General features: G+C 44.4%; 2 protein-coding genes across 3 annotated transcripts in view; both read right to left on the bottom strand.

The window, feature by feature from the left end:
• Positions 1-2: 2 nt before the first annotated feature.
• On the bottom strand, positions 3-10,432 carry myd (stromal cell derived factor mayday). 2 transcript variants are annotated; one of them, XM_084599329.1, is made up of 6 exons: positions 9,917-10,432; positions 9,069-9,205; positions 8,735-8,842; positions 6,206-6,361; positions 4,472-4,635; positions 3-2,770 (listed from the first exon to the last, which is right to left on the bottom strand). In XM_084599329.1, exons 1-6 carry the CDS (start codon positions 10,270-10,272, stop codon positions 2,594-2,596), a joined length of 1,098 nt encoding a protein of 365 aa, XP_084455455.1. In that variant the 5' UTR covers positions 10,273-10,432; the 3' UTR covers positions 3-2,593. The 2 variants fall into 2 exon arrangements, with proteins under 2 accessions (XP_084455455.1, XP_084455456.1); XM_084599330.1 differs by lacking the exon at positions 3-2,770 and adding an exon at positions 3,208-3,249.
• An 11,199-nt stretch (positions 10,433-21,631) lies between these two features.
• LOC146197483 (scoloptoxin SSD14-like) overlaps positions 21,632-27,320 on the bottom strand; it is a 37,943-nt gene continuing 32,254 nt past the window's right edge. Inside the window, exons 10-11 of the mRNA XM_084599323.1 lie at positions 23,697-23,810; positions 21,632-21,925 (exon numbers count right to left, since the gene is read on the bottom strand). Coding sequence (XP_084455449.1) covers positions 21,791-21,925; positions 23,697-23,810 — 249 coding nt within the window. The 3' untranslated portion in view covers positions 21,632-21,790. The remainder of the gene's footprint in view (positions 21,926-23,696; positions 23,811-27,320) is intronic.

The raw sequence follows: 27,320 nt of genomic DNA, 5'->3' as shown, positions 1-27,320 counted from the left end.
CAGACTTCTGGAACAACTTTTATTTAAAATATAAATGAAAAACATTTTACCAAAAAATGGCAGCAATGTTTTGGTGTATGCATTTCAATTTTCATGCAGTGATGTTAGTCAAAATTGCATAACATTTTGAGATTCTATATTTGTTTAGAGTTTTCTAATGACATGAAGCTTCTGGCTAGTGCAGCAGTGTACATAGCATGTGAGCATAAATGTGCACGTGTATGACAGATTCTCAGAAAAAGTTCCATGAAGCACATTGGTTCTTTAGATTGATTTTGCACCCATCATGTCTGGCACTAAGCATGATAGAAATTCACAGCAGCAAGCAAAGCATTTTTACTATTGTTTTCATTTTGATTGCTGATGGTCAAAAGGTGGCAACTGTACGTTAATTTCGCACGCAAACTCCACTGAAGGCCTCAATGTTGTTGCAAGGCTCTTATATTAGTGGAAGGTTTCAAGGTGCATTATACACGACAAAATGAGGTTTTTGCTCCATTCAGAACTCTGAAAATACTAGAAGTGCACGACTTTAGGAAGCGCTCTATTTAAACAGTTAACACCTATGCTTGGTCACTGTGTACATGCTAACTCCCATTGCGACTACCAGTATGAGGTCGATATTATACAAATGTGCACTGATCATGCATGTTTAGGAGAATGTTGCAACAAAAATAGTGCTATGCAGTGCTGATCACACTGCTGGAAGACCAGCACAGCCGAGGGGAAGCTTGGGCTTAGATCCACTCTTCCCACTCCTATGCTTGCAGTAAACAGAATTGCTTTCATTGCGCATCTAGAAATGAATGTCTTGCGATTAACAAATAACAGTGACTGCTTAAATACCTGCTAAAAAAATGCAAAATAACATTTCACTTTACAGCTATGTAGTAAGATATCAGTAATTCTGTGAATTATACCAATCCCAGAATTCAAAGCGGACAAAACTGACATCTCAGATTAGACTGTCACACAGTACCTTCATTAACACTTTCAAAACTGGCATTTTGGTACATATTAGCATGGCAAGAGAGAAGTAAAAATATTGCATTTTAGGTCGTGTAACATTGAGACATTTTTGACAAAATCTGAGGTCGCAATCAAAATGCTGAGTCTATCAGTTGCTACAACCAATTTTTTTTTCTCCACCCAAATCCGTTTAACTGCTGGTATAGAAAAACATTTTCTTATATACTACCATCTGTACACACTGATGCCAAAGCTTCCTTCTGAATCGTAAAACATGCTGCGTATTGTTTGCTATATACTAAGACAAACTATCTAAATAAAATTTTACTAACTGGCCGGTTTTTATTTAAGCTATACACTTGTTTCAAGGAAGCATCACAGCTGATAATGTTAGGATGCTGCTGTTTGTGCTGCTTCATTGTCATTATCACAGAAACACATTTTTGTGCTGATATCACAGTAAAAATGTACTATGGCATACTTGCATATTGCTTCTAATCAGATTATACAGGCAATATATATGTTAGGGCTGCATGTAGCTCTCTCATCATTGCCCATACATGTGATGCAGTTGTTCTATTGCCTCGGGAAGATAATATACGGAAGTTCTGTATACTACACGCATTCACATGAACACACCACTAAAACGAAGTATGGATACTGCTGCATGACAAAGCAAAGAGTTTCATTAGTTCACCACTTGCCCTTTTTTTTTTTTTTTTTCAATTTTGTCTTCATATGGCTCTGCATTAAGAAAAAGGACTCATGATCAGGCCAGATGCATATTCACAACTATAAAAGCATTCAAGCATGACTTTACAGCAGACACAATGGAAAAGGCCGCTTTCAACACAATTGGCTGTTCTACAACTAAAATATAAACAAAGTGTAATAAGAAAAAGTATTTGTGCACAATTATAAAAGCAACTGTAAATGCTGTTGTAACAAAACTTGCAGTAACCAACAGTAAATAACAAAATTTGTGCATCATGTGCAAATTAAAAACATGCAGACTTTAAACACAGCACATGAATGTAGATAGCAGTGTGAGCTATGCACTTAGCTTTCTCAAATACCAAATGCTTCTGAAAGCAGCTTGCACCTCTCTTAACACCCGCACTGGTCTCAATAATAGCCACTAGAATTGTACTATTTAAATTACCAAATGGTGAAATGCATGTAGGTACTGTGCAGTAAGTACAACTGACAAGGATATTCAGATAATCAGGCACTTTACAGACATAAAAAGAATTAATGCACTGCTCCCTTTAGTATAACTTTGCCTATACTTTTCAATTATCATCATAGCCAGTATAAATCAGAGTCACTGAGTACAATTCAGGTTTTTCTAACAGTGGTTTCACAAAACAGGAACCTTAAATGCCTACCCCAATGAAAACATGGATTAACACATTGTTAACCTTAATCGTAAACCAGAACAAAACAAGAACATGGCAGATTCTAAGTAGCAAACAATTACAAAAAGGTGACAGTGACAACAAAGGTGACAATAGCTTCCTTCACGATATATCATAATGCAGAAAGCCTGACATTGTTGCAGGCGGATACAGTCCAGTTACAATTCCTCAAAGCATTAATAAGCACAGCAGCAGCCAAATTTTCGTCAGAACTCGTCATGGATGTTCTTAGCTGTGTTCACCATTTTGCTCCCAAGGAACACATCCTTTTTGGCAAGCACCTCTTCCAGGCTCAGCTGGTTGTCCCCGTTGCTGTCTGCCTCGAGCACCAGTTCTCGTGCTTCACTCCTCGCATGAACAGGGTTCTCAGGGTCATTGTACATCTGCAAAAACCGATAAGCGTTGCTGATGCAAATAATAACCAACATACTTTTGCGTGTTCTTTCTTTGCAATGATGCAGAAGATATTATGAAACAAATTGCCAATTGAAAATTACCTGCAGCCAGCAAATAATTTATAATTGAATTTCTTCTTTCATGCCATTTCAGTTTCACCAGTCAAATACTGTACATAATGGCTATGGCATCAAATTTCATTCTAGGTCTTTTGAAGCATATAAAAACAGCAACTATTAAAGGTATTTCTTAATTCATTGTCATTTTGGGTCCTATGTCAGGCTGGTGTAATAGATGCAGTGAATTAATGTGATGAAGCAGAGACTATTTCACATTTTTTTATGACCTACACTTGAAGCGATAACAGCTTAAGAAAAGCAATTTAATTATATAAATTATTTAATGAGCATGGGTGTCCACAAACCTTTAATTATTCTCAATGGTGCATTTAAAGCAGAGGAGCTCACTGCAACAAACCACAAGCAATGAATAATTTTTGCCTTCAAAACAGTTTAGATGATGAGCCACTGATTAAAAAAAGATGCAAAACCATCACAAAGTATCCATGGTAACATGCGTATAGTAGATGCTTTAAAGCGCGAGAGCATGGCCGCTGCAACGTTTGGTCGTGACCCTTCCACCAACGGCCTTCTGGCTTCGACAGCCGCCAGTGCACTGGCACCTGGCTACAAGGTGCTGTGTACCCGCTACCGCTGGGGGCAATGAGCTGGTAGGTAGAATGGAAACAGAAACTTCATGTGAATGCACATATTATGTGTAGGTGCTACAAAATTTAATCACCTAGATCATTTATTGCGTCCTTCTGACTGCCTGCATTGGTTACAATGAGTCAAAAAACCCGTCAGCCGTCTGTATGTTATTTTCTTTGAAATCAATTCCCTCTCTAACGCTCTTTGTGGACAACATACTTTACTGTCAAACTGAATAGATTACAAGCCAGGTATCGCTTGAAACTTTTCTTCTCAACGTTCTTGCCTAAAGAAAAAAAGCGTGTCAGATCATGCTGGTTGACATGTGTTATGAATGTTCACCGTTTAGCATTGAGCACAATATTTACTACTAAATGTGGATGCGCATGCAATCCCCTGACAATTAGCCAGATATTACTTTACCTCCGGTAAAAGCCCTAACATTTAGTTTTGGCTTTTAGTTTTGAAGCTCGCAACAGTAGGGTGGCTACTACCACCCACGAAACCTGAGAGTGTATAGGGTCAGTAGCATCACAAGTGGCACTGATATATAATTGAGACACAAAGATGCCACACTCATCAATATCATTGTCAGCCAAGGCACAGTGGGATGCCTTCTTGTTATGTACTGTGTTTGTACTTCAAGGACCCAGAATCATTCTACATTACATCTTGTGTATGTACAAAACTTGTTCTCGCGCGTGCGCGTGCGTGCGTGCATGCGTGTGTGTTGCTACACAAGTTTCTTACATAAAACAATTAACAACAAAGAATTTTTTAAAGAAATAAAGGTAAGCCAATGTGGGACACTGCCCACCTGCCTCCCTTCACCATCTTCTCGATAATTCGACATTAAGTTTAATTGAACATTTTCACCAATCCTGTGTAATCCTGTATTGCACACAATCTCTGAACACTGAGATGGCGATCTTGTAGTATTCATCAAGACTACATAGCCGTAAGGATGCAATTACTTACCAGCAGTTCCTGGCGACTGGCCTGTCCATCTCCATTGAGGTCAATGTTTTGTTCGAACTCTTGAATACGCTCTTTCTTCCATTCCTCCTTGGTTGTACGCTTCATCTCATCAGGACCAAGTTGTGCAAACTCATCTTTAGAGAGCTGTTCATCTCCATTTTCATCTACAAGAGCACACACACAATGCATGTGAAGAAATATGCATAGCAAACTATACTATACCTAAAACCATTACTGGACTCCTTGATTCACATCAGAACTATTTCTGAAACTTGCAAAATGTGCTCACAGCCTCCCTATGATGAGGGCAGGAAATACGTTGTCAGTAGTCAAAGAACTGCTCTATGAAATGTCGATGATGTCAAATAGATGCAATTTATGTGTGCCTTGCCTGAGATACGTCATGAAATATTGCCTACAACATTAATGTTTGGAAGCAGTGAGACTAGTAAATGAAATAATGTACCTTAAAGGGCACCTGCAGCGTTTTTCTATCACGTCACATTTATTTCAAATTTTCATGCCGCGTTTGCAGCGTTGCCATCTGGTGAAATTCGCCACCAGATTTCGGAAATCTGGTGAATTGTTGGAGCTCCTGGTGTCCAAGTCCGCGAACTACTACACCAGACAAAATCTGGTGATATCTGGGGAAAAGCACTCAGCGGCGTTGCTGATCCAAACGTTTAGCACTAGGATGCGCAAGCGGCCGCTCAATCTCAAGAAAAGAAAACCTGGACAGTATTGAAGTGACTAAAGTGCAATACAGGTGAATTGTTATGCATCTTTGGAGTGAGGAGGCCGGCTTTGACCGCAAACTTCCAGAGGACTCTGCAACATTATGGGTCGAAGTTTTCTAAGACAAAAATGCCATGGGTGAAAAGCCCTACAAGGAACTGGCATTGTATGCACTGGCCTGTCTCCCATGCCCAGTGTCAAATGCAGCCGTGGAGCGGGTCTTCAGTCAAGTCACATGTGTGAATACCATGTACTGAAGCAAGAGTCGCTGAAAACTCTGGATGCCATTGTACGAATTCGCTCAACATTAGCATTCAGGCAGATGTGCCAAGATCATAATGTACTGCGTGAAATTCGATATCACCGATGATATGATACGCGGGTAGCGCTCACACATATATGATGCCCAAAGTGACGATTAGGGGCTCCATGACATGCTTTTAGATTAATAAAATGAGTGATGACAGCTATTTCTTCATAATTTTTAAGCATTGTATAGCAATTTTGGATTCTGGGGAAATCTGGGGAATTTCATCGAGGTTCTGGTGTCGCGGCCACTTTCCAATCTGGCAACGCTGCGCGTTTGCTAGCTTTGGCTTTTTTTTTTTTTTGCCAAATTTCACAGCGGGGTGATACTATTTTGCAGCATCGTCCCGCTTATGCACCTGCATCACCTGATGCAGTTTGTATCCACATTTCTCAGAGAGATGAGCTAGAAATTTGGTGTTCACATATGTTGCACCCAACTGACTATAGAAATGACATTCTGTATAACTCTGGAGGAAGTAAGGAGCTGCAAGAACTATCACTGAGCAAATATTTGGCTGGAACGTGGAAAAATAATAAAAGCTTTAAGTAACAAGCAAAGAAGAACATGTTTAAATCATGCTGTGACCTTTTCTATGAGATGGTGGTAGTGCACAAAATGTATTCAAGTTTGCAAGAACGGAAACAGACACATCATACGAGTGAAATGTGATTGCTTAAAGCATTGCTTACCTAGATTGCTGATAATGTCATTCACCATCTTGAGTAGCGAGACATGACTGTGCTCTGGGTGCCGGAAGGTAAGGAACTCATCAATATTCAAAGCATCAGGATCAGAGTTTGCTGCTTCAAACCACATGGCCTTGTCAAGCAGAATCTTTTCTTTTACTGAAAGCAAATCACAGTGACAGTACCCAAAATAAATTTTTCTCTCTTTTTCCTGTATGCTACAGCAAATATATAATGCTATGTACACATGTCAGGATGATGTTTCGTTAGTTCTTGAAAACTTCAGTTCTAATGCAGTACACACGAAAGTGTCTTCAGGCTCTCCTCATTGCCACATGAGTTACTGCTATAACTAAACAGTGTGACTCGAGCTATTATGAAACACCACAAGCTTATCACAGTCATGATACCAATTTACGTAGGGGCTACCAAAGCCTCCCCGTAATGTAGACATATAGTGATTTTTTTCTAATTAAAATCCAACTTTACCTATTATTTATGCTCACAGCAGATTTTATGAAACTTCAACTTTAAAGGCTTCTTTGACAAAATGATGTCAGTAGAAACGCTGAATTTCCTACACAAAATATAGTAGATACCTCGAACCTACAGCTTAACAGTGCTTTCACTTCATTGTTAAAGGCTGCTATTTACTTTCATGGTTTCTCCTCAGAATTAACCACAAATAAGAAATTTTCAACACCAATCCCCAAGACCAGGTCATGTATCCGCTCTTCATTGAAACAGCATGTTGGTGCAAATAAGTAGGAAGAAATGACATCTTCTGCGGCCTTTTTGGAATGACACAAATGAGGGAGCTCAGTGATGCCACTCTACTACTCAAAGTCTCGCTGTCCTGAGTTGAGTGATAAGCTGGCTCGACATGCTTAGAGTGCCCACGGTGGCTGAAGTGTGGTGCTGCCAGCTTTCTCTTTAAGTATTATTTTGAAATTCTATGGAAAACATACTGCCTAATTTTTTACCTCCCTGGATATCAAGAAAAAGAAAGGTAATAATGTGAATCCAAAACAAAACGACTCTATTGCTCCAAAACTGTTAAGACTATTCGGGATGTTTGCTTCAAGCCTGCACGTGTGTACACAAGCACAGCGAGAATACAGATAACGGAAAAATTGGGCAATGACCACACTGTGTTTCCAAGCTGAGCAATGGAAATTTTGCAGGCAGGGGCAGACATCAGGAAAATGAATAAAGCATGTGAAATTTCCTGTTAGTTTCAGACTTTGAGTGTACACAGACGAGGTAAAGGAGAGCTGCATATTGCATAGATGTTCTGAGCTGTCTACAATTGTCCTGTCTACATCTCTCCTTTTCCTCGTTACTGCACCATCAACTCGCCCAACAGTTGGTAACCTTGTGTTTCCGCTGAAGGCCTATTTTGAACAGCCCCGGGTCTTCTCAGTGCCCCCTCCATGAATTTCCAGTGAATCCACCCCTCCCTGCAAGTGCTCAATTCAAATAGCGACTTTCGACAAAACATGCATTCAATATTTGAGGTAGAAAATGAATTCCTTTGGCATGTCACATCAACATATATAATATCGGCACACATTCCATGAATCCATCTGTGTGTGTATAAGCAGCAAAAAAGAAGCATCTATATACCAAAATTAAATTTCTTATACTTCTGTTAGAAGAAATGAAAATAATAAGTAGTTAGATTCAAACAATATGATCTCTTAGCAACTTAGGTAAAACATAGGTGTGCCAAACACTGCCACACACAGTTCCTCCACGAGAGAAAGTAGCTCACTGCTATAGCATTTCCAGTTACCTAAGCAAAGAGTTATGCATCAGACCAGATTACCAGCTCAAGAACTTCAAAACCTCTGGCTTCTTTGGTATGGCCAAAATTTAAAAACAGTTTTAATCAACTGAAGTAACTGGGCTAGCTGGAGAATTTTCGATAAAAAAACAGGCATGTGCACAAAAATACGGACACAAGAGAGGAAGACATGGCGATGCACTACTGGCAGCTGCTTAGCAGAGTAATACACATTGCCAAGTACCATGGCACATAGTTAGCAACTGATGTTTTTTAAGTTGTATTTTACTACAGTAGTTTTTTCCCTTAGTTTGATTTGTCGATCTTGGTTTGGCTTTCAGAGAGGGTGCACTACAAACTCTTAATCTGCACTGGTTGCAGCTCACTAAAACAGACTTTTTTCTCATGGGCTGTAACTGGTGCAAAGATCCCCCATCCTTCTCACCCACTCTGCTTTTATAGGTTCAACCTAGAACAATTCCAACAGCACCGAGAAACAGAGAGTGCAAAACTTTTGCGTTTTCAACACAGACATAAGCATGGTGCACAGCTTCACGACATTGGTGTGCCATGTGCCAAGAGTTCAAAAGGACACATGGCAGCTTTTTGCTAGTGATCCATCTAGTGCTAATCCAGTAAGTTTTTTTTCTTATGCATTGAAAAAGTCACAAAAAGTATACAATGACTTTATGCATCAACAAATGCATACCTGTATACAGCATAACTACAAAACTGTAAATGCTTACAGTCTCTATCAAGCGTCTTGTGATCCTCAGGGTGATTTCTGGCATACTTGTCATCAAAGCCTTTTTCTATCATGAAGTTCACATGATATTCTTCCCACGACACACGTCCTGAAAGGGCAGAATAATGAGAGCTGTACAATATGAGAAAATAATTTCAGAAACAACAGCTTAGCATGCAGAAGTGACAGAGTTGCATTTTGATGCAACTATATGAGTGGCACAAGATTCCTCTGTCATATCTATAGCTGCACAAATGGTGTCTAATTTGATCAGGTAGTCATGCACAGAAACATGAATATCGAGATAAAATTAAAGAACTGCTTGAAAGACATACCATCATGATTTTTGTCGAGTGCAGAAAATATCCAAAAGTTGTCCCTGACAGCTTGAGCATAATGCTCCTTAACTTTAGCTGCAATCCACTTTTCCAGTTCCGAAATGGTCAGCAGCCCGTCATGATTGGCATCAACCCTGTGAAGATACGTAGAGCAATTAATTATTTTTCAGATTGTCGTTATGGCAGTAAATATTATATCTGGCACAGCTATGCATGAAATGCTATACCTATGGTCACACTATTTTAACAAGAAATGTTACATGTGTAAAATGTAGAAAAAGCAATGGGGAAGGCCCTGGTCTCTGCAATGCAAGGTGTTAACAAGTTGCAGCCACTTTCAACCTGATTTAGTGTACAATTGAGTCATGTACTGAACACAGGCGTGCACATGAGAGGCAAAGGATGTGGCCCCGTTTTGGGAGAAAAGGACGCAAATTTGTCCCCTCTTGAGCAAGGTGGACTCGAGCCCCCTGTTCAAGCGTAACAGGAGTGTACGAAAATTCGACTTGGTTTATACGTAAATGGCACAGAACTTTTTCTTTCTTTTTTTCACATTAACATTTCCTACAAAAAGCTGTAACTAGGTAAGCAAAACATCACTCACACCTAAATAAGAAATCACCGCTCGGCAGTAAGTCATTCACTGCCAATAAGAACTAGTGTATCGGACGGTAAGTTACCCGTAATGACAAGAAGAGTTTGTTCAACTAAACTTTGGTCCAAAATACGCATGTAGTGTACGGCACACATTACAGAGCTTGAAATAACAATAAAGAAAACATTCCAGCCTAGCTCATTCAAGCTTAAGACAGCTTAGCACAAGAATGATAAAATAAACTACGAACTTAGCAAACACAGTTTGTAGCAGGACTTCATCTGCTTCTTGCTTTGAACTTTCGGCTCCCAGCAATACTTCCTTTCGGTACAGTGCATTCAGCTGCCCGTCCCTTTCCATAGGCAGCCCTTCAAGGTGGTCAGGCGGTTTGATTAGGCTTGCATTGAGGTCAGCTGGATTAATATTTGCGAACCTACTCTTGCTGTAATCAGTAACCTTTTCGTGAACACGTTCCACAGTTAACCCTGGGAGGGGGTGACTTGCGTTGAACGGCAATGGAATGCTCCAAACACCACTAATGAGGCAGGATGCCACGACGACGTTCATCGCGGCATAGCCGCTACCTCTGCACGCTTTCTTGCCCATCAGGACGTGCGTGTACAGCAAAGAAAGTCCAGCACATCAGACAAAATGTAAACTGGCGCGAAATCACTAAAGGGACACGGTAACATTTCCTTTAACCGCCAAAGGCACCCACGACACACATAGCAGGGCTGCGGAGTCTAGTCGTCTAGTTTCCGTTGCCACCACAGCGGTTACCATGGTTACGTCTACGACTCGAGATAAGGGAAGGGGGATAGGCAGATCTCACAACACTCTAGGTCGGAGCGCAGGGAGGATTTTTTTGTAGATTCTGGGCGCGCAATCACGTGACAAAAAAAAAAAAAAAAATGACGTGAGGGCTACGTCACTCTTGCGAGCCCTGTGGGTCTGTTTTTATTATACATATATATAAAGAGAAATATAAAGGGAAATGAGGGGCTTGTATTGTAGAGTTTAAAGGAGCTGACAGTCTACGAGTCCGAGGCAAACATCGGCGCGTTGTTTTTCCTTCCGCTTTGCATTTAATATTCTTTATCCCGATAATCACCATAAGACTAATTCTTGTCAAATACCAACAAAACAAAAAAACATACGAAAAAAAACAACAACAACCAACGTTTGCCTCGTACTCGTAGACTGTCAGCTCCGTCGTGAGAGATCACGCTCATACCTTCGAGCTTTAGCAGTAATATGTTATTCAGTCGTGTGCGTGCTTGTGCGGTCTCTAATTGGAGTCAATTCTATTTGTCGACGAGCAGCCCACAAGTTGAGCAGAAGCACATACGGTTTTGGTCGACCAACTTCCACCCACGTGATGGTAGCCTCATTTTGTACGCTTTTTATGCGGTCTAGAAGCAATGGTGTCGACTCCACAGAGTTACTTTGAAGAATGGCGCTTAAATTGTCCCGTGGACAACTGAACACTTGCGGCGTAATCGTCGGGCCTGTGATAGATACAGGCCGATGATGATAGGATGATGGTCACTCCACCAGGAGTTCGGCTCCAAGTGCCACGAGGGAGTGCCGGGCCCTGACAACCGCATAAGATCTGGAGCGTATGTTCCGCTTCGAGTATGAAGCACATCCCTCGTCGGTGTATCGGTATATGGTTCATGTGAATAAAGTCACCACCAACTAAAACTGGACACCGAGTAGCATTGCGTTGCCTAATATTCAATAACCATCCCAGATTTATGCGGAAGGGAGAGCCATCGCCAGGTCTGACATAGACTGACACAACAGTTACCTTAATAAACTTGACCCTGTTGTTGTTGTTGCGACTGTAGGAAGAAGGGAAATAAAATACACGGACCTGCTACTGGCTTTGTAGCTAAGCCACCTCAGCTGCCCCGTGCGAACACAGAAAATAGAGAAAAAGAAAGAAAAAATTGCCGACGATTACGTTACTTCTTAATGCGAAATTCTAGCGCAGCGCAGCCGTTTCAGCTACTCGATAGACTGAGATATGCGTTTCGGCTCAGGCGGTGCACATATTGAGATCCGACCGATCCGGCGCTCTGATTGCCGCCGTACAGGGGTGGCATTGGAGGAGGAGCGAAGAGAGCAATTAAGTTATTGGGAATTCACGGGAGGCAGCGCGTGGGCCCATGGGAGCGTTGCGCGGCGAAGGTATAGCGGCGACTGACTGATGCCGCTGACGTCGCTAGCGAGTCAAGTCAACGTGGTTCTGCGTTTCGGCTTGGGATGCACGCACCGTGGTCCGCTGATGCCGAACCCACGCTTCGGCGACCGGATAACACCGTCGCCGCCACGCAGTAAGAGGGAGGAGGGAGGGTACACGCAGTGACAAACGGGGGCGGCAGCAGCGCGCGCAGCAACCGGAGAACACGAGGCTCGGACCCGGCTAGCCAAAAAAGTCTGGTCGGCTGGGCGGGAAAGGTCGCCGCCAGGCACCACCTGCCGGCCACCTGCCGAGATCAAGAGTCGGCCCAGACCAAGTGCTTCACCTTGTCGACTCATAAATAAAGTTTGTACCACCACCAGGGAGGGGAGGGTACACGCAGCGGCGAACGGTGGCGGTAGGAGCGCGCGGGGCCCGACTCCATATACACCCTCCTACGCGTCGGGCGCGCCTGCGCGGTGAGCACCGCGCCCCGGCGCGCAAAAAAAAAATAAATAACGGCGACGACGACGCGAAACGCAGGAACGGGCGAACTGATTTGCTTATAGGAAGGGAAAGGCGCGGCAACTGTCTCACTTGTTTTCTATGCACACCTCAACCGCGCCGTTGGGGAAGGGAGGAAGGTGGGAGTGAAAGTGGAAAGAGAGAAAGAGGAGCCGTAGTGGAGGGCTACGGAGTAATTTCGACCACCTGGGGGTCTTTAACGTGCGATGTCAGCGCACGTTAAAGATCCCTAGGTGGTCGAAATTACTCCGTAGCCCTCCACTACGGCTCCTCTTTCGGGCGCCAAAAGCTACGCACTAAAAGAAGAGGGAGAGAAAGGCGCGCGTCGCAACACCCGTCGTCCATCCACCACCGAAGTGGTGGCGGGTGATATGATGGCCTACAACAGATACAACTCCGGTGACATGCTAATCCCCACCGCAAGCTGCGGTGGCCTACCAGTCCTAGCTCCGTAGGGCCAGGAGCAGCCACCCCCCAATCCCCCCATCGCCGTGACCTGCATGGCGTAGTGAAGCTATGGCTTCAAAAATGAATGCGTTGTTGTTGTTGTTGTTGTGGCTGTAGGAAGCAGGAAAAGAAAATGCACGGACCTGCTGCTGGCTCTGTAGCTGAGCCACCTCCGCTGCCTCGTGCCAAAGCCACCTAGACTAGTCTAGGCGGCTTTGCTCGTGCGGGCAGAAGAGAGAAAGTAGAGAAGAAAGAAAAAGAAGAGGAAGAGAAAGATGTGCGCCGCAACAGCCGTCATCCACCACGAAAGAGGTGACGGAGGGCAATGGCGGCCTACAACAGATAAAAATTCGGTGGCAGGCCCAAACGATGCTCCGCGCACTTACGCGCGGCACGAATTTTATAGGTAGTGTTGATGCAATGCCATCCGTGCAGTGACACTCGCTCGCAGGACAGAATAGGACCGAACGAGCGAAAACGAAACTATACCACGAGAGCACGGGCGAACGCGTTCTGGCAGCAACCTAAGTGGCTGTTGTTGTTGTGGTTGTAGGAAAAAGGAAAAGAAAATGCACGGGCCTGCTACTGGCTCTGTAGCTGAGCCACCTCCGCTGCCTCGTGCAGACAGAAGAGAAAATAGAGAAGAAAAGAAAGGAAGAGGGAGAGAAAGACGCGCACCGCAACAACAGCCGTCGTCCACCACCGAAACGGTGGCGGGTGCAATGACGGCCTACAACATATAAAAAATTTGTGGCAGGCTAGCCCCCGCCGCAAGCGGCGGTGACCTACATGTCCCAGCGCCATCATGGGAGTACCCTAAGTGGCTGGAGCGACCCGAGAAAAAAAATTTAACCTAAGTGGCTGGAGCGAACCGAGAAAAAAACGAACGGCTGACTCCGTGTTTGGGTGACCCACGGGCAGCCTGCGGGCTGCCAGACGTAGGTAATCGAAGAAGCCCACTGCTCCTTTCCTTTCCTGTAAAATTTATATCTATTTTCCCTTACGTTGCTGTTAAGGTGTCGATAGAGAAAGCATAACACATACTTAGCCTTTCCTGTCTTGCAAACCAATTACTAATGGTTGGTTGGTTTATGTGGTTTAACGTCCCAAAGCGACTTAGGCTACGAGAGACGCCGTAATGGAGAGCTCCGCAATTTTGGCCCACTTTCAATGAAGCGAAAAGCAAGGTACCCGCTTGCATTGCTATGTCAGCGCGGATTGGACAGGGCAGTTCCTGGCCCTACGGGGCTGGGACGATAGGTCAACGCCGCTTGCGGCGGGGGCTAGCCAGCCACTGATTTTTATCTGTTGTACGCCGTCATTGCACCCGATACCGCTTCGGTGGTGGCGGACGACGGCTGTTGTTGCGGCGCACGCCTCTCTCTCCCTCTTCTTCTTTTTTCTTTCTTGTCTATTTTCTCTTCTGTCCGCGCGAGGCAGCGGAGGTGGCTCAGCTACAGAGCCTGTAGCACAACAACACACGCGATGTCAGCGCACGTTAAAGAACCGCGCCCACGTGCTGCCCGACGTCAGCGCACGTTAAAGAACATCATCGTCGCCATTCTGTGGTGTCCGGTATTCGGACGGAGGGAACGAACAGGCGCAGACCGCAGCTGGGGACCGCAGCTCAGGGTAGACGCATTATAGGTAGACTGTTTATTTACGTGAGAGAGTGTGAGCTCGAGAGAAGAAAGAGAGATGTACTGCTGATGATAGCACTGGTGTTTGGAAGCGAAACCGAAACTTGTGCGGGATACAACACTGGGGTTCGTTAATGTGGGGTTCTTTAACGTGTACTGACATCGCACAGCACGCGGGCGCATAGCTTTTCGCCTCTATTGGCAAGTGCTAGTAGGCTATGTAAAAAATGTCTATTAGGATGATGGTATTTAATAATAATAAATGAATAATAACGATGGCAATTAATGATTGTTGCAAAAGAAACACTGATAAAATAAAGGTAACAAAAAATGACATTTAAAATAAATAAAATAATGTAAAATAAAAATAAAGAAATAAAAATTAAGGGACGCACAAGCTCCGCCGTTTAGGGAATGGCGCGATAGCGTTTCGCGCACACGTGAGCCCAGCCTCTGCAAGAGATAGGGAGAGAGCGAGATAACTTTTATTTCTCCAACAGAGTGACTATCCTGTGCCTCGAGAGTTGGACCCCGAAGTTTTTACACTCGCCTTGGTTGTAGACCGGTACTTCTTGTACCCCGGCAGCATATTCGGTCAGTCGAACAATTTCTTGTTGGGCTCTTCGGTCTGAACTTCGCAGAAGGGTTTCCCAGGTGTCTTTTGTTATATTTTTAGCCCTGCCTGGTGAATTCGTACATTCCCATATGTGATCCACCGACAGTCTCTACAACCCCACAGACGACCAAGGCATCCTACAGACGAGTTGAGTTACTTATAGGCTTACTATATTGGAGATACTAAGTTAATTATAGTTACTATATAATTTTTTTTTGAAAAGTTTGCCACAAGGCATAAGTTGAGAAAGGGGGAATGCGATTATGGTGCGATTATCAAACCAAAGCCCTTCCGACCTCGTCGTATATTTTGTTATCACTGCCATAAAGAAGGGCACATGCAAAATACCTGCCCTAATCCGGTAGCTGTGGCCGACATGAATGAACCAACAGCGCTTTGTGCCCTATGCAAATCGGCGGACCATGACATGCGCTCCCCCGCTTGTCCAGAGAAGAAGCGAACGAGGCCGTCGCGCAAGCCGCCTGGAAAAACAGATATTCCTACAGTTAATCGCTTCGCTGCTCTTACATGGGACGAAACTGACTCTCCTGTACTTCATTTACTTGACCCACCTGCTCACCATACGTCTTCTCAGCATCGTTCATACGCACAAGCGACTCACCCTCGTGGATCAAATGGTATACCAAAACGGCCAGTGCCCCAATCACATGTGGATGCCGCAGATGAAGACGCTGTTTTAGACAATGCCATTGCAGAGGCTCGCCAACGTCTAGAAGAACTCACCTAGCTCCGATAACAGCGTCGCTCTCACCCCTCTCGAAGAAGTCTAACACCTCGTGATAATATTTCAGATGAACCACCTCCAATAAGCATCAAACCCCAATCACGTGCAGACAACCCGTTAACCGTGACTACCCCGATAGTATCGGGGATAAAATATTAGCCCTTATGGAGCAGGTGACCTCCCTCATCGTAGAAGCTGTTAGGCCTCGTAATGGATAATGCACTATCTCTAGTGGTGCAGTGGAATTGTCGAGGCTTTGCGAATAAGACCTCTGAAGTGAACATCCGTCTTCGCGATAAAAAGCTAAAGGCGTGGGCCTTCCTACTTCAAGAGCATAACTCACTTCCTCGCCTTTCAGGATTCTGCGCTTACCATTCACCTTCCATTCCTGATCGCCGTGGTATCACCTCTTCCCTCAGCCCAGGTAAATCTGCAATTTATATTTACAGTTCAGTTCTCCACACACCGATCGACCTTTCACGGTGGTGTAACACACGCCAAGAGGTTGCAGCACTCCTAGTTAAGCCTGTACGCACACCACTTATTCTAGTTTCCTTTTATGACCCTCCTGGTTCCGCATCTCCTAATATTGGATGGGTTTGTTTTCTGCGTTCTACCTACTCGGGTATCCCTATTCTAGTCGGTGGAGACTTCAACGGCGTACACACCTCGTGGGGTTACCCATCGGATTCTCTCAGGGGTGCTCACATCCAGGGCAGCTTTTCAGATAATTATTTACATTTTTTAAACCACCTGCATACATCTACCCATCCACGAGGTGGGCCTTATTCACCTGATTTGACTTCGTGGTTAGGCCCTGGTAGCCCCCGTTGGGCTGTTGAACCAGATACCTGGGGTAATGATAACAGTCCTATCTTTACCTCTCCCACTCCTTCGCGCATATGTAAAATACGCCGTAGCGTACGAATAACATCATGGGACTCTGTACGCGCAGACAATCGCTTACCTGAATTCACCCCATCATCAGCACTGTCTACTCTCTCTGCTGTTCTTGCGTCCCACACGATTACCACCATTGCAATAATGAAGACGAGCCAAACCCGGACATCCACCTCCTGAATCTTTGGGCTCTGCCTCGCCAGGCGGATCATTATGCTGCTCGTTACCCCGATGACCCATCGGCTATCCCCGCTCTTCACCGGGCTACCGCACATGCGAGGCGGTATAAAAAGCGTTTAGAAAGGCAACGTTGGGCTGCATGGTGTGAGCGTCTGTCCTCCAAGCAGGGTAATCGACAACTTTGGCGAGTGTTTCACGCCATGGAGCGCTCTTCTCAAGTTTCTGATTACACAGAGAGCATTCGCCTAGCGTTGAATGTGGATGAGGACACATTTGCAAAACAGGTGGCCAGACAGTTTTTTCCACACTATGATTCCACCTCGACTTCTCCACCTTGCTTACTGGTTACCGAACCCCCCGATGAGATTACTTCTGACCTAACCATGGCAGAGCTGCTGGCCTCCATTGAACGCCTCAAATCTAACTCTGCTCCCGGGTGACGACGGCACACCTAACTCCTTATTCCGCAACTTGGAAGGGACTGCTTTGCAGGCCCTGCTTGATGCATTCAATGACGTGTGGCATTCTGGTGTCATGCCGTATGAGTGGAAGCATTTTATTGTTGTTCCAATACCGAAGTCAGGTCATCCTCCAGTATCTCTCTCGGCCCTTCGTGCGATTTCCCTGACGCCACCAATCTGCAAGCTTTACGAAAATATTCTCGCCACTCGCTTATTGTGGTGGTTGGAATCCCATGATTGTTATCCAGAATTCCCAATCGGCTTCCGCCAGCAAATAGGAACGGAGGACGGCCTTGCTACTTGCTCTCCGCACAGTCATCTTGTTAGAACCATGATCGCTACAGATATAACAAAGGCATATGACAACATCTTTCACTCAGCCTTTCTTGCCTCCCTACAAACTCTTGGTCTCCCTCACACGTTTCTCCTCTCCATTCACGCCTTTCTAACAAATAGAACGTTCAGTGTGCATGTCCATGGAAAGCCCTTTGGTCACTTCCCCTCAAACAGAGGAGTGCCCCAGGGCTCCGTTCTCGCCTCTACATTATGTTATAGGGCCTTCATTCCACTTGTTCGAGCCCTAGAGACCATCCCCTCTACACGCGTACTTGCGTATGCCGATGATATAACGTTATGGTGCTGTCACCTAGATACAACTGTCCATCAGGCGGCCTTCCAGCATGCGCTAGATGTATTGACATTTCGCCTCCCTCCTTTGGGTCTAACTCTTTCGCATACAAAATCCTGTTTCATTTGCATTGGAAATAAAGCTGGCTTACGGAAAGCTCTCACTATAAATTTTATGATAGATAATACCGCGATTCCTCAGGCACAAACCGTACGCATTCTTGGTCTTCTTCTTCATGGGACTGGCACCCCGTGGCTACAGCCATCCGTAAGTCCGCTCACGCTATTCTAGGTCTGATTCGTCGCATAGCTATATGCGCTCTGGCGGCGCGCGTGCTCACACGGCCCGCCAGCTTGTTGGCTCTGTCCTCCAGCCGCGTATAATCTACCAGGCACAGTTTCAACGTCTCACCTGCAGACAGTGGGACTCCCTTGAGGCCATCAATCGTAAGGCTATGCGTGCAATAACATGTCTCCCAGGTCTAACACCCATTCCAGTACTTCAGGAGTACGCCCAGCTAAATACGCTCAGTGGACTCTTTGATCAGCGGATGGCAAACAGAGCTCGCAAACAGTCTTTACAACTCCATCGTTTAAAGACACTATCTCCATGGTCGTACTGCCAGCTCACGGACAATCGCCCCACTGCTTCCCCGTCGGTATCATCCGCATATCTGCCTGAAGGGTGCATATTATATACCGATGCATCACATACTGCAGAGCGAGGAGTTACTTCTGTGTATAGTCCCTCTCATCCGCATCTGAACACTCACGTGACATATACCGTGGGTACGCGCACCCCTCTGGCACTGGAACTTCAAGCCATTTACAATGCTATTTATTCCCTTCCGCCAGTTCCTACATCCAATGCAGTTCATCTTTACACATACTCTCTCACTGCCCTTAAACAGCTTAAGGCCGTTCGACCCACATTCCAAATAACACAGTCCATACATTTGCTCTGTTCAAAGTAGCCATGTCCTGTGCGCATACACTAGATTCGCGGCCATGCTCGCGATCCACTCAATTCAAGCGGATGCTATGACGTACATAAACACATCAGGCGATCCACCACCTTCCCCTCTTCCCCCAGATCCGTTCCTGCCCCACGTTTCCGATTCTCAAGTTTTGCGCCAGCGAACACGCGCGCTAATAAAACTGCTAAATAATGTCATTATTTGGATTTCTAGCGTATACTGTTTAACATTTCTGTCCATTTCAGTCTAACAGCAAGTATATCGTGTTAGGGAGAACTGAGCGGGCGAGCGCGGAGCGCGGAGCGCCGTAAACCAGTTGGCCTCCTGAGCGTTTCGCGCATGTGCAGCAGCGCCCCCATTCGTCAGCTCCGCTACACTTGCCGTAAGATATCTAAACTTCCCGCCCGCACCGCTGTTTTGGCCGGCGAGTGTTTTCACATCTGTTTTCTGTGCTAAGCTTCGAAAAACCAACCGCACCTCAAGCGCTGGAGTGCCCTCTCTGAAGAGTGGCGCTTCATCTTTTGTCTCACTGCTTGTCCCAGCTAGGAGACGCCCTTAAATCTCAAGAGATGCAGCTCACGCTTGAAAAAGAAACAGCAACTGATAAGTTTTTGAGAGGCTGGACTGAGTTGTCAGACAGATTATTGAAGTAAACCACAAAAACGTAATCATTTATTGAATGTCATCCCGAATACACCAATACATGAAATATCTATCACAAACACAAAGCGCAAAAATGCATGTTTACGGCTCTCTTAGATTGGATAAGACACGCGACCTAATGCAATCACAAACATCACGTAGCTCTCGGCGAAATGAAATACTCCTCGTAGTGTGATTTCAGCAACCACGCGATAAAGACAAAGCCAATTTCAGTGCGATTCAAGTTTCCCATTCACAAAACCATGCGGCGCTCTTTTATTAGCCGCGCCTCGACATGGTGTCGTTTAATCTGGTCGTATTTCTTTCGAAATTTGCGCTATCCGGATGTATAATATAATGCGCGTACACACACACTCACTCGCTCACAAGTCTGGCTACTCTTTGATTTTTCCTTCTTTTTTGTTCGTTTGATTTCACGTCTTTATCACGAACTGCTGCATCAAAAAACAACTTCGGCGGTAATAGAGCTGCACCATACATTGAACTTAAGTAGAATGTCGTCCCAACTTCGGTTCATGCTCTGTAATTTCACGCTCTCTTATTACTTTCGTATGTTGATGCTTAAAAAGAAACAGGATAAAAAGGAGCGCATCTGCCTGCACACCTGACGTTTACGTAACAGACTTCATCCAATAGCAATGCAAAAAGAACGGAACCACAGGATCGCAAAGGTTCCTTGGTTTAATTTGGAAATATAGTATTATGTTGATTTTTGTGTTGATTTTGTGCTGTGTTGTGTTGATTTTTTTTTGTTTTTTTTTTTGCACATAGGCGTATAAGGCCATCATGCGCCGAACACAAAACTATTAATTGGATAGTTTTGTGAACTGGGATAGGTATGTCGCACAGGATGGGAAGAAAAGCTAGTGCTCCTGTTGTAAACGGCGGCAGAGAGCCACATTCGAATGTCATGCAGACACAACGAACGATATTCAGGGCTTGTATTCTAAACGGGACGTGGTACGAACGGTCTTTCAATGGTTCATCGTTCAGGAGATGTCAGGCAAACAGCTAGCGAGCATGTTCCTGACGCTACTTCCGCAAATAAACGTCGGCGCGGACCTACGGTATAAAGTGAAAAAATGAAATGCGAAATGAATCGTTCATAAATACAGCCCTAGGATATTAGTTCGATTAGTTGTGCTGTATTCTGTTTTTATTTTAGCACGTGGGGAACGCCCGCACTTACAGTGGTATATTGTGTGCCTACTTTGACAGTTGTATGCGTTTCGAGGTAAAAACTGCTCAAAAAGGTATTTCTGCCGTAAAAAAAAAAAGAAAAAAAAAAGAAAAAAAATCCACTTCGGACCCAGTAATGGCACCCAGATACTATGCACGTATATTGTTTTTATGGCGTTATGTGCTCTAGGACGCTAGTATTGTCTGAGTGAGCAGTTTCAGATGAGAGGGCAATGAATCCACACTTTTGTTCATTTAGTACCAGTTTTTCTGTCCTCTCTGCTCTTGTCCTGTCTTCGGTGCATGAGATTTCCACGACCACGTATTTTGAAAGCGCTTCATTTGAACATCTTCAAAGTTGGGTGCGAACGAACCATCGTGATGGGAAATCACCAATTCGCAGTCACTTATACGCGCGCGAGCGATGGTCATGACATTAAAGACACAGCAAGTCATCGATAAATAGCGTAGTTGAAATGTGAAATTTGCAGGTTTGGAACTAGGAGCTGATATTGTGCTGGCTTGAAGAATATGCCTCGCGCACCGTGGAAAAAAAAAAAAAAAAAAGAAAGATTAAAAACAAGCGCTTAATAAATTCTTTTTTCTTTTGTCCACGCCCACCTGCGCTTTCGAAGAGAGTTTGGATGAAAAACGCAAAGCAACGTTCCCATTTGACGGTGACGGGTAATGAAACGATGCAAACAAAAAAGCCCCGCTCGTGTAATTGCCATATGTTTGTTCTTTGCAATGGGAATGCCCAGCCAGCCGCTCAAAACCGTTTGTTTCCCTCAGCATGCCCCCCCCCCCCCCCCCCCCCCCCAATGCGATGGAAATGTCCCCGCAGCAAAAATAAAGTAATAATAAAGTATTCCTCTCGGGACTCGCGCTTTGCACGCCAGCGCAACAGACGTCGTCAAGCAGAGAGAGAGAAAAAAAAGAGCTACGGCCCGAAGTTACACCTGCAGCCGGGCGCGTCATCTCAAAACACTATTCTGTAGTCCTCGTTCAAGAGGAAAGTGCCGTTAGTCGGGTCCCGCAGAAGTCCTCTTATGGACGAATTCGTGCGCAGCGTCTCCAGCTTGTATCCCATTGTGTGTAGTTTCTGGAGGATTACCTGCGAAGAATTGGGAAGGCATATAGACACGGAATCGCCAGACATGTTGCCCCAAAGGAGAAACTGCGCGGATAAGACGGGAAACCAGGCAGACATGAACGTACCACATGGTCGCTTGCGCAGTTCATGTATGCGTCGCCTTTTACATGAACCAACTAACTTGTTTCTCCCGTGATAAAAGCTCATCTTTTCGCTTAGTGTACACGCGTGCGTGCTTCGGCTCTGCAAGTTGTTGCTACATTTGCTGCTTTAAATCACTGTAATAATCATCATCGCCATCAGCCTAATTACAAACAAGGCAGGGCAAATTCCACTCCCATATCGCTCCAATTAACCCAGTCTTGTGCCAGCTGCATTCACTTGATCCCTGCAAATTCTTGATTTCATTCGACCATCTAACAATATGCCTCCTTCTGCTACGATTGCTTTTCCTCGGAATCCAGCCTGTTACCCAAAGAGACCACCGGTTTCCTTGCCTTTTCATCACACACTGTGCCCAAGCCCATTCCTTTTTATTTCGACTGCAATGTCGTTAACTCGCGTGTGTTCCCTGACCATCTTTGCACTAGTCCGGTCTCTTAAAGTACACATGTCATTCTCCGATCAATGGATATCTGCTTTGTCTTTAATTTAAGCAGAACAATTTTTGTTAGCCTCCACGTTTCCGCCCCATGCATGGATACTGCAGCTGTTAAATACTTTCCTTTTGAGCGATACGGGTAAACTGTCATTCATGATCTGAGAGTACTTGCCAAATGCGCTCCTTCTCAATCTTTTTCCTTTATTGTTATTTCACCATCGTGGTCCGGACCTGCGGTCACTGCTCGTCCTATAAGTAGACGTATCATCTTACCCTTTACAGCGCCTCGCTATCTTTCGTAAAGTTTACCGTCTCTTGCGAATCTGCTGAACAAATTACTTTTAGACCTACCGCTCGTTTTGCCTGTCTAGGTCATTAATCGTCCTTCGCAATGCATCCCCTGATTTGCTTATATGAAGGAAATGTAATCAGCGAATTTCAAATTACTGAGGTATTCTCCATTAATCCTTATCCCTAGATGTTCCCTAATCGGGTCTCTGAGTACTTCCTCTAATCAAGCGTGAATAGCACTGGAGAAATTGTGACCCCTTGCCTAGCACCCCTTTAGTTGTGGGGATCTTATTATTTTCTTCTTGGAGGACTATTCTTGCTGTGCAGCCATTACAGGTATCTTCTAGTATTTTTCCATACGGCTATTTACACCCTGATCCCGCAATGCCTAAATGATTGCCGGTGTTTTGACTCAGTCAAATGCTTTCTCGTAATCCATGTAAGTTAGTAGTGTGAATATGATCTTGTATTACGTAAACTTTGGAAGAGCCTGCTTGGTCCTCTGGGTAATTCAATTTTAAGGTTTTCCTAATTATATTAGTGATTACCCTAATAAATTACTTAGCGATTATGAAGCCTTATTTAGCCGGTTAAAAAGTGATAGGTCCGCTTCGAATTCGTGCTTGACAGCGGTTACCTTTCATTTTGCCACCCTTCCCCCTCCTTTCAAGGAAAAGGATCGAGAGTGAATAAAAAAACGGCGCCAACGTTCAAGGTAATGAAGCGCGATTTATCAGTGTATTTAGAAACAGAATATAGGGCGTGTGATGAGAAAGTACCCGATCATATAGATAGCAAACCCCCGCAAGCAAATATGGCAGGGAGACTCCTGGCTGTTTCCTCCATGAAATGCAACAAGAGGGGATTTTGAAGATATATTGAAGAAATATCGACACTTACTCCGGGGAACTTGTATTCGGCGTAGAGAACGTCCGGAATGAGCGGATGGTGTAGCCTGGGAGCATCGATGGCTTGCTTCAGCGTCACGTTCGAGTGCAGAGTCCGCCACAGGAGCTGCAGAGGTAACCCACATTCAACCCATCTTTAAATTCTTGCGCGCCATGCAACCGTCATGCGTTATTGCTTAACTAGTTTGCAAGCGCGGTTTTTCCCTGATTGCGCTTTTCGAACTTCGCATTAGCATTCCGTGATCACAAACCAGGCACCACACTCGACTGCCTGCCACGTTCCACATCCTGTTGTATTCTGAAAGAACGCTTTGCTGGGCTAGTTGGTGACAAGTCATCGTAGGAAAAAGGCACGAAAAAAACAAAAACACGAATACAAGAACGAGAGGTAATGGATACTCATCCTGTTACCTTTCTTTTGTTCGTGTGTGTTTTTCGCGCCTTTTTTCTACGGTTACTCCTTGTTTTCAGCCATCTGTTTTTCGTGTTACGTCTTCTGCTCAATATTATACTAACCCCCCTACGAGCAAAGGCGGCGGTGCGTACGGGGGTGGCACAAAAAATCTGGAGCATGTCTCTGGTATGTGGTGTGCGGCCGGTGACATAGTGTCTCTGGAAGGGGCATTTAGCAGGTGACACGATTGATCGGCATTTGTGTGACGTTACGAGAAGACATGTTATGGTCGAATATGCAGGAGCTGCCAAATTGGGCAGCACATATGAGATGGGGATCGAACCCACTCTTGGATCCCGCAGGTCAGACACGATACTCTAACGTCATTCAGACACGTTAGTATGGCTAGGTTAAATCAGGGCTTTATATCTATCGTGATTCTCCTCACGAGCATGCGTTTGGAAGGTGGCAACTGGCAGGTGACATTGTCAGCCCCTGATTGGTGGACTGGTGGCACGAAATTTGTATGTCGTTGTCACGCTCGTGTACGGTGCCACAACGTATATGTAAGGTGACAGTCATGGATGCTTACACGCAACGTCCCACACAGTCATGACTCGTATACATTATGCAACGTAGCATTACTGAACGCATTGCTAGCAACGAACTGTAAGGTGTAGAGTATATATACAAACAATAAGCATAGTCATGACTCATAGTCATTATACGCGTAAGAATGCTTTCGAACTCTCGCGAGTAAGCAGTCATTAGTGTCTGTGCCGAATTTTTCTTTCCAGCTTAAATATTTCATTTCATTTCATTTCATTTAATTACCCTAAAGGCCCAAGTGGGCATTACATAGGGGGGGAGAAGTCATAATAACATTGTTCAAACGTTTCATAGTGTCATCACATGTTAACAACAAAAAATGAGAAAAAGTGATATACAGAACTAACAAACAATTACAAACAATATTACATACGTAGATCAATGGCAACACGAGCACAAATCAGAGAAAAACAAAAATAAACGAGCGTAAAAACTATAAAACAGGCGTAGTTCTCAATTTATTAAACATTTCCGACTAAGCAGGGAACATCGTTTCCAAGGCTTCTCTAAATTTTTCATGGTTCGTGAGGCAAACAATATTTTTATTTAGATCGTTCCATTCACTAATTGAGAGATGAAGGAATGAATACTGTAACAAATTTGTTCGCGCAAAAGAAGGCTCTACTTTGTGATCATGGTCGCGGCGAGGAAAGATTTGAGTGGCCGGTTTTATTTTCTCGATGCTGTAATTTGAAGGGTTATAGTAAAGCTTGTGGAAAAATATTAGGCGATTAATTTTTCGCCTGATCGCTAAAAGCCGGAGACCTAACTCTCGCTTAATTAAAGAAATGCTAGAATACGAGGAATAATTGCATGCAATAAAACGCGCAGCTTTGTTTTGCAGAGATTCAAGTTTAGCTATTAGGTATGATTGATGAGGATTCCAGATAATCGAGGCATATTCGAGTTTCGGCCGTATGATTGTGTTATAAACAAGAAGTTTAGTGTCTTTGTTGCAATGACGTAATGACCGTCGCATGAAACCTAGGGTTTTGTAAGAGTTCCCTAATATGTTGTCAATGTGTGTTGTTATGTGTGTTACATGAAACAAAATCCGTTTTATGTGAAATATTTCGACTTGACTCACTTGCCTGTGCTGTCCGTAGTAAAAGTTACGATAATTTACGCACAGAGCCAACGATTCAAATAAACTTTAAACTCGTTGGTTGAATAAGCTAATCGCATGGATAAGAAATTGGACAGGGGCAACATAACACAAAACACCGGTTGCTTTTCTATGCCTGTCATCTGCATTTTAGGAAACACCGCCGCGCTAAAAGTAGGCTTCTCAGAAAGCATGGATTTTAGCTGAAGTATACTTAATTGTAATACAATACGAGGCCAAATCGAATAAGAAAATGGACGATGTCAGAACGACAGAACTTGGTTCCGTGTTCTGAAAATAATACCAGAAATATGCACAGATATTTACATTCATATGAGAGGAGAGTAACGGTGAAGACATCGTGGTACTTAAAGTCTAATTGCCATCTAGTGTATAAAGTGACTGATCATGACCTCAAGCCACGGAAGCCCGGAGGTATGTTAAAATCCTACTATTTATGAGAGAGAGGTGTTTATGAATTATAAAATCATGTGCCGGTTAGTAATTGTTCCTTTTTTACAAAGTAAATGCGAAAGTAATGGCTAAAATAATGAGAAAAAAATCTTCTATATTTAGTCAACAAAACCACAGGCGAGTTCTTCAAAAGTATACCTGACAGCAGATCATAACTCGTGTCAGAAATAAAACGAGTGAAAAATGTTAAAGAACTAAGCTGACCCTTGTATAGGAATAATGGAATAATTTCTCAGTAGCATTCACCGAAGTGTAAGTACCAATACATAAAGTCCCATCTTACGTATCACAAAGCCGTGACAACTCTCTCAAAGTGTGTGACTTTCCTTTTAGAACTGTCGTTTTGCGTTATTCTTTTTTTGCGCGCACGATATAAGACAATGTAAGGACCTGCCACCAAGTTTCAGTGGCAGCAAACGATGTATTTACCAAGGTTTCCGGATATGTTTCCTTATTTACTTTTGGTATGAATCTGTCCCCCTTGCGGCAATGCCTGAGACAGGCGATACAGGTAAGAAATAAATAAATAAAAAATGAGAAGAGTTCAACGCTTCTGAACCGAATATGGAGCGAAAGCATTAGCTGCGGGTGACAGAGCGTTCTTCCTCTTCGTTTTCGTCTCCTTCGCGGCTGTTCAAGGTCATTCGTGTCTGCGGCCACGGTCTACGCGACGGGCCGAAACCTGGCGTAGTATTGTTTTCGCAATAAAACTAAATACAACGTTATATGAAGGACCACACGTGCACGCCACCTTTTAACCTAGCCGTACTAGCGTGTCTGCGTGTCCTGGGGGCGCCGTGTCGAACTCCGGTATCCAAAAGCAGGATTGCGACCTCATCTTCTCATCTTAAAGGTGAATCCCTATAGTTTGCTGCGCCTGTCAACTCCTCCATGCCATGATATTGCGTGACGTCACAGCCCGACAACCCCTAAGTACACGGCCATGTCACCTGCCATCTATCGCCAGCCCACGCTTTTTCGCTCACAACGCCGACAACGCCAACGGCGGATTTCCAGCGAACGGGGCATGTAAT

The sequence above is a fragment of the Amblyomma maculatum genome, chromosome 3, assembly GCF_055883805.1.
Source record: "Amblyomma maculatum isolate TAMU_Amacu chromosome 3, ASM5588380v1, whole genome shotgun sequence".
NCBI lineage: Eukaryota > Metazoa > Arthropoda > Arachnida > Ixodida > Ixodidae > Amblyomma > Amblyomma maculatum.
This window is presented reverse-complemented; position numbering and strand designations above follow the sequence as displayed.

Bases quoted from the DNA above. Each gene is read 5' to 3' on its own strand.
- myd (XM_084599329.1), bottom strand. From the start codon at position 10,272: ATGGGCAAGAAAGCGTGCAGAGGTAGCGGCTATGCCGCGATGAACGTC. The intron at 6,362-8,734 runs GTAAGCATTTAC...ATTTGCTTTCAG, and splicing joins CAAGACGCTTGATAGAGACT to TAAAAGAAAAGATTCTGCTT. The intron at 2,771-4,471 runs GTAAGTAATTGC...CGGTTTTTGCAG, and splicing joins CCAGTCGCCAGGAACTGCTG to ATGTACAATGACCCTGAGAA.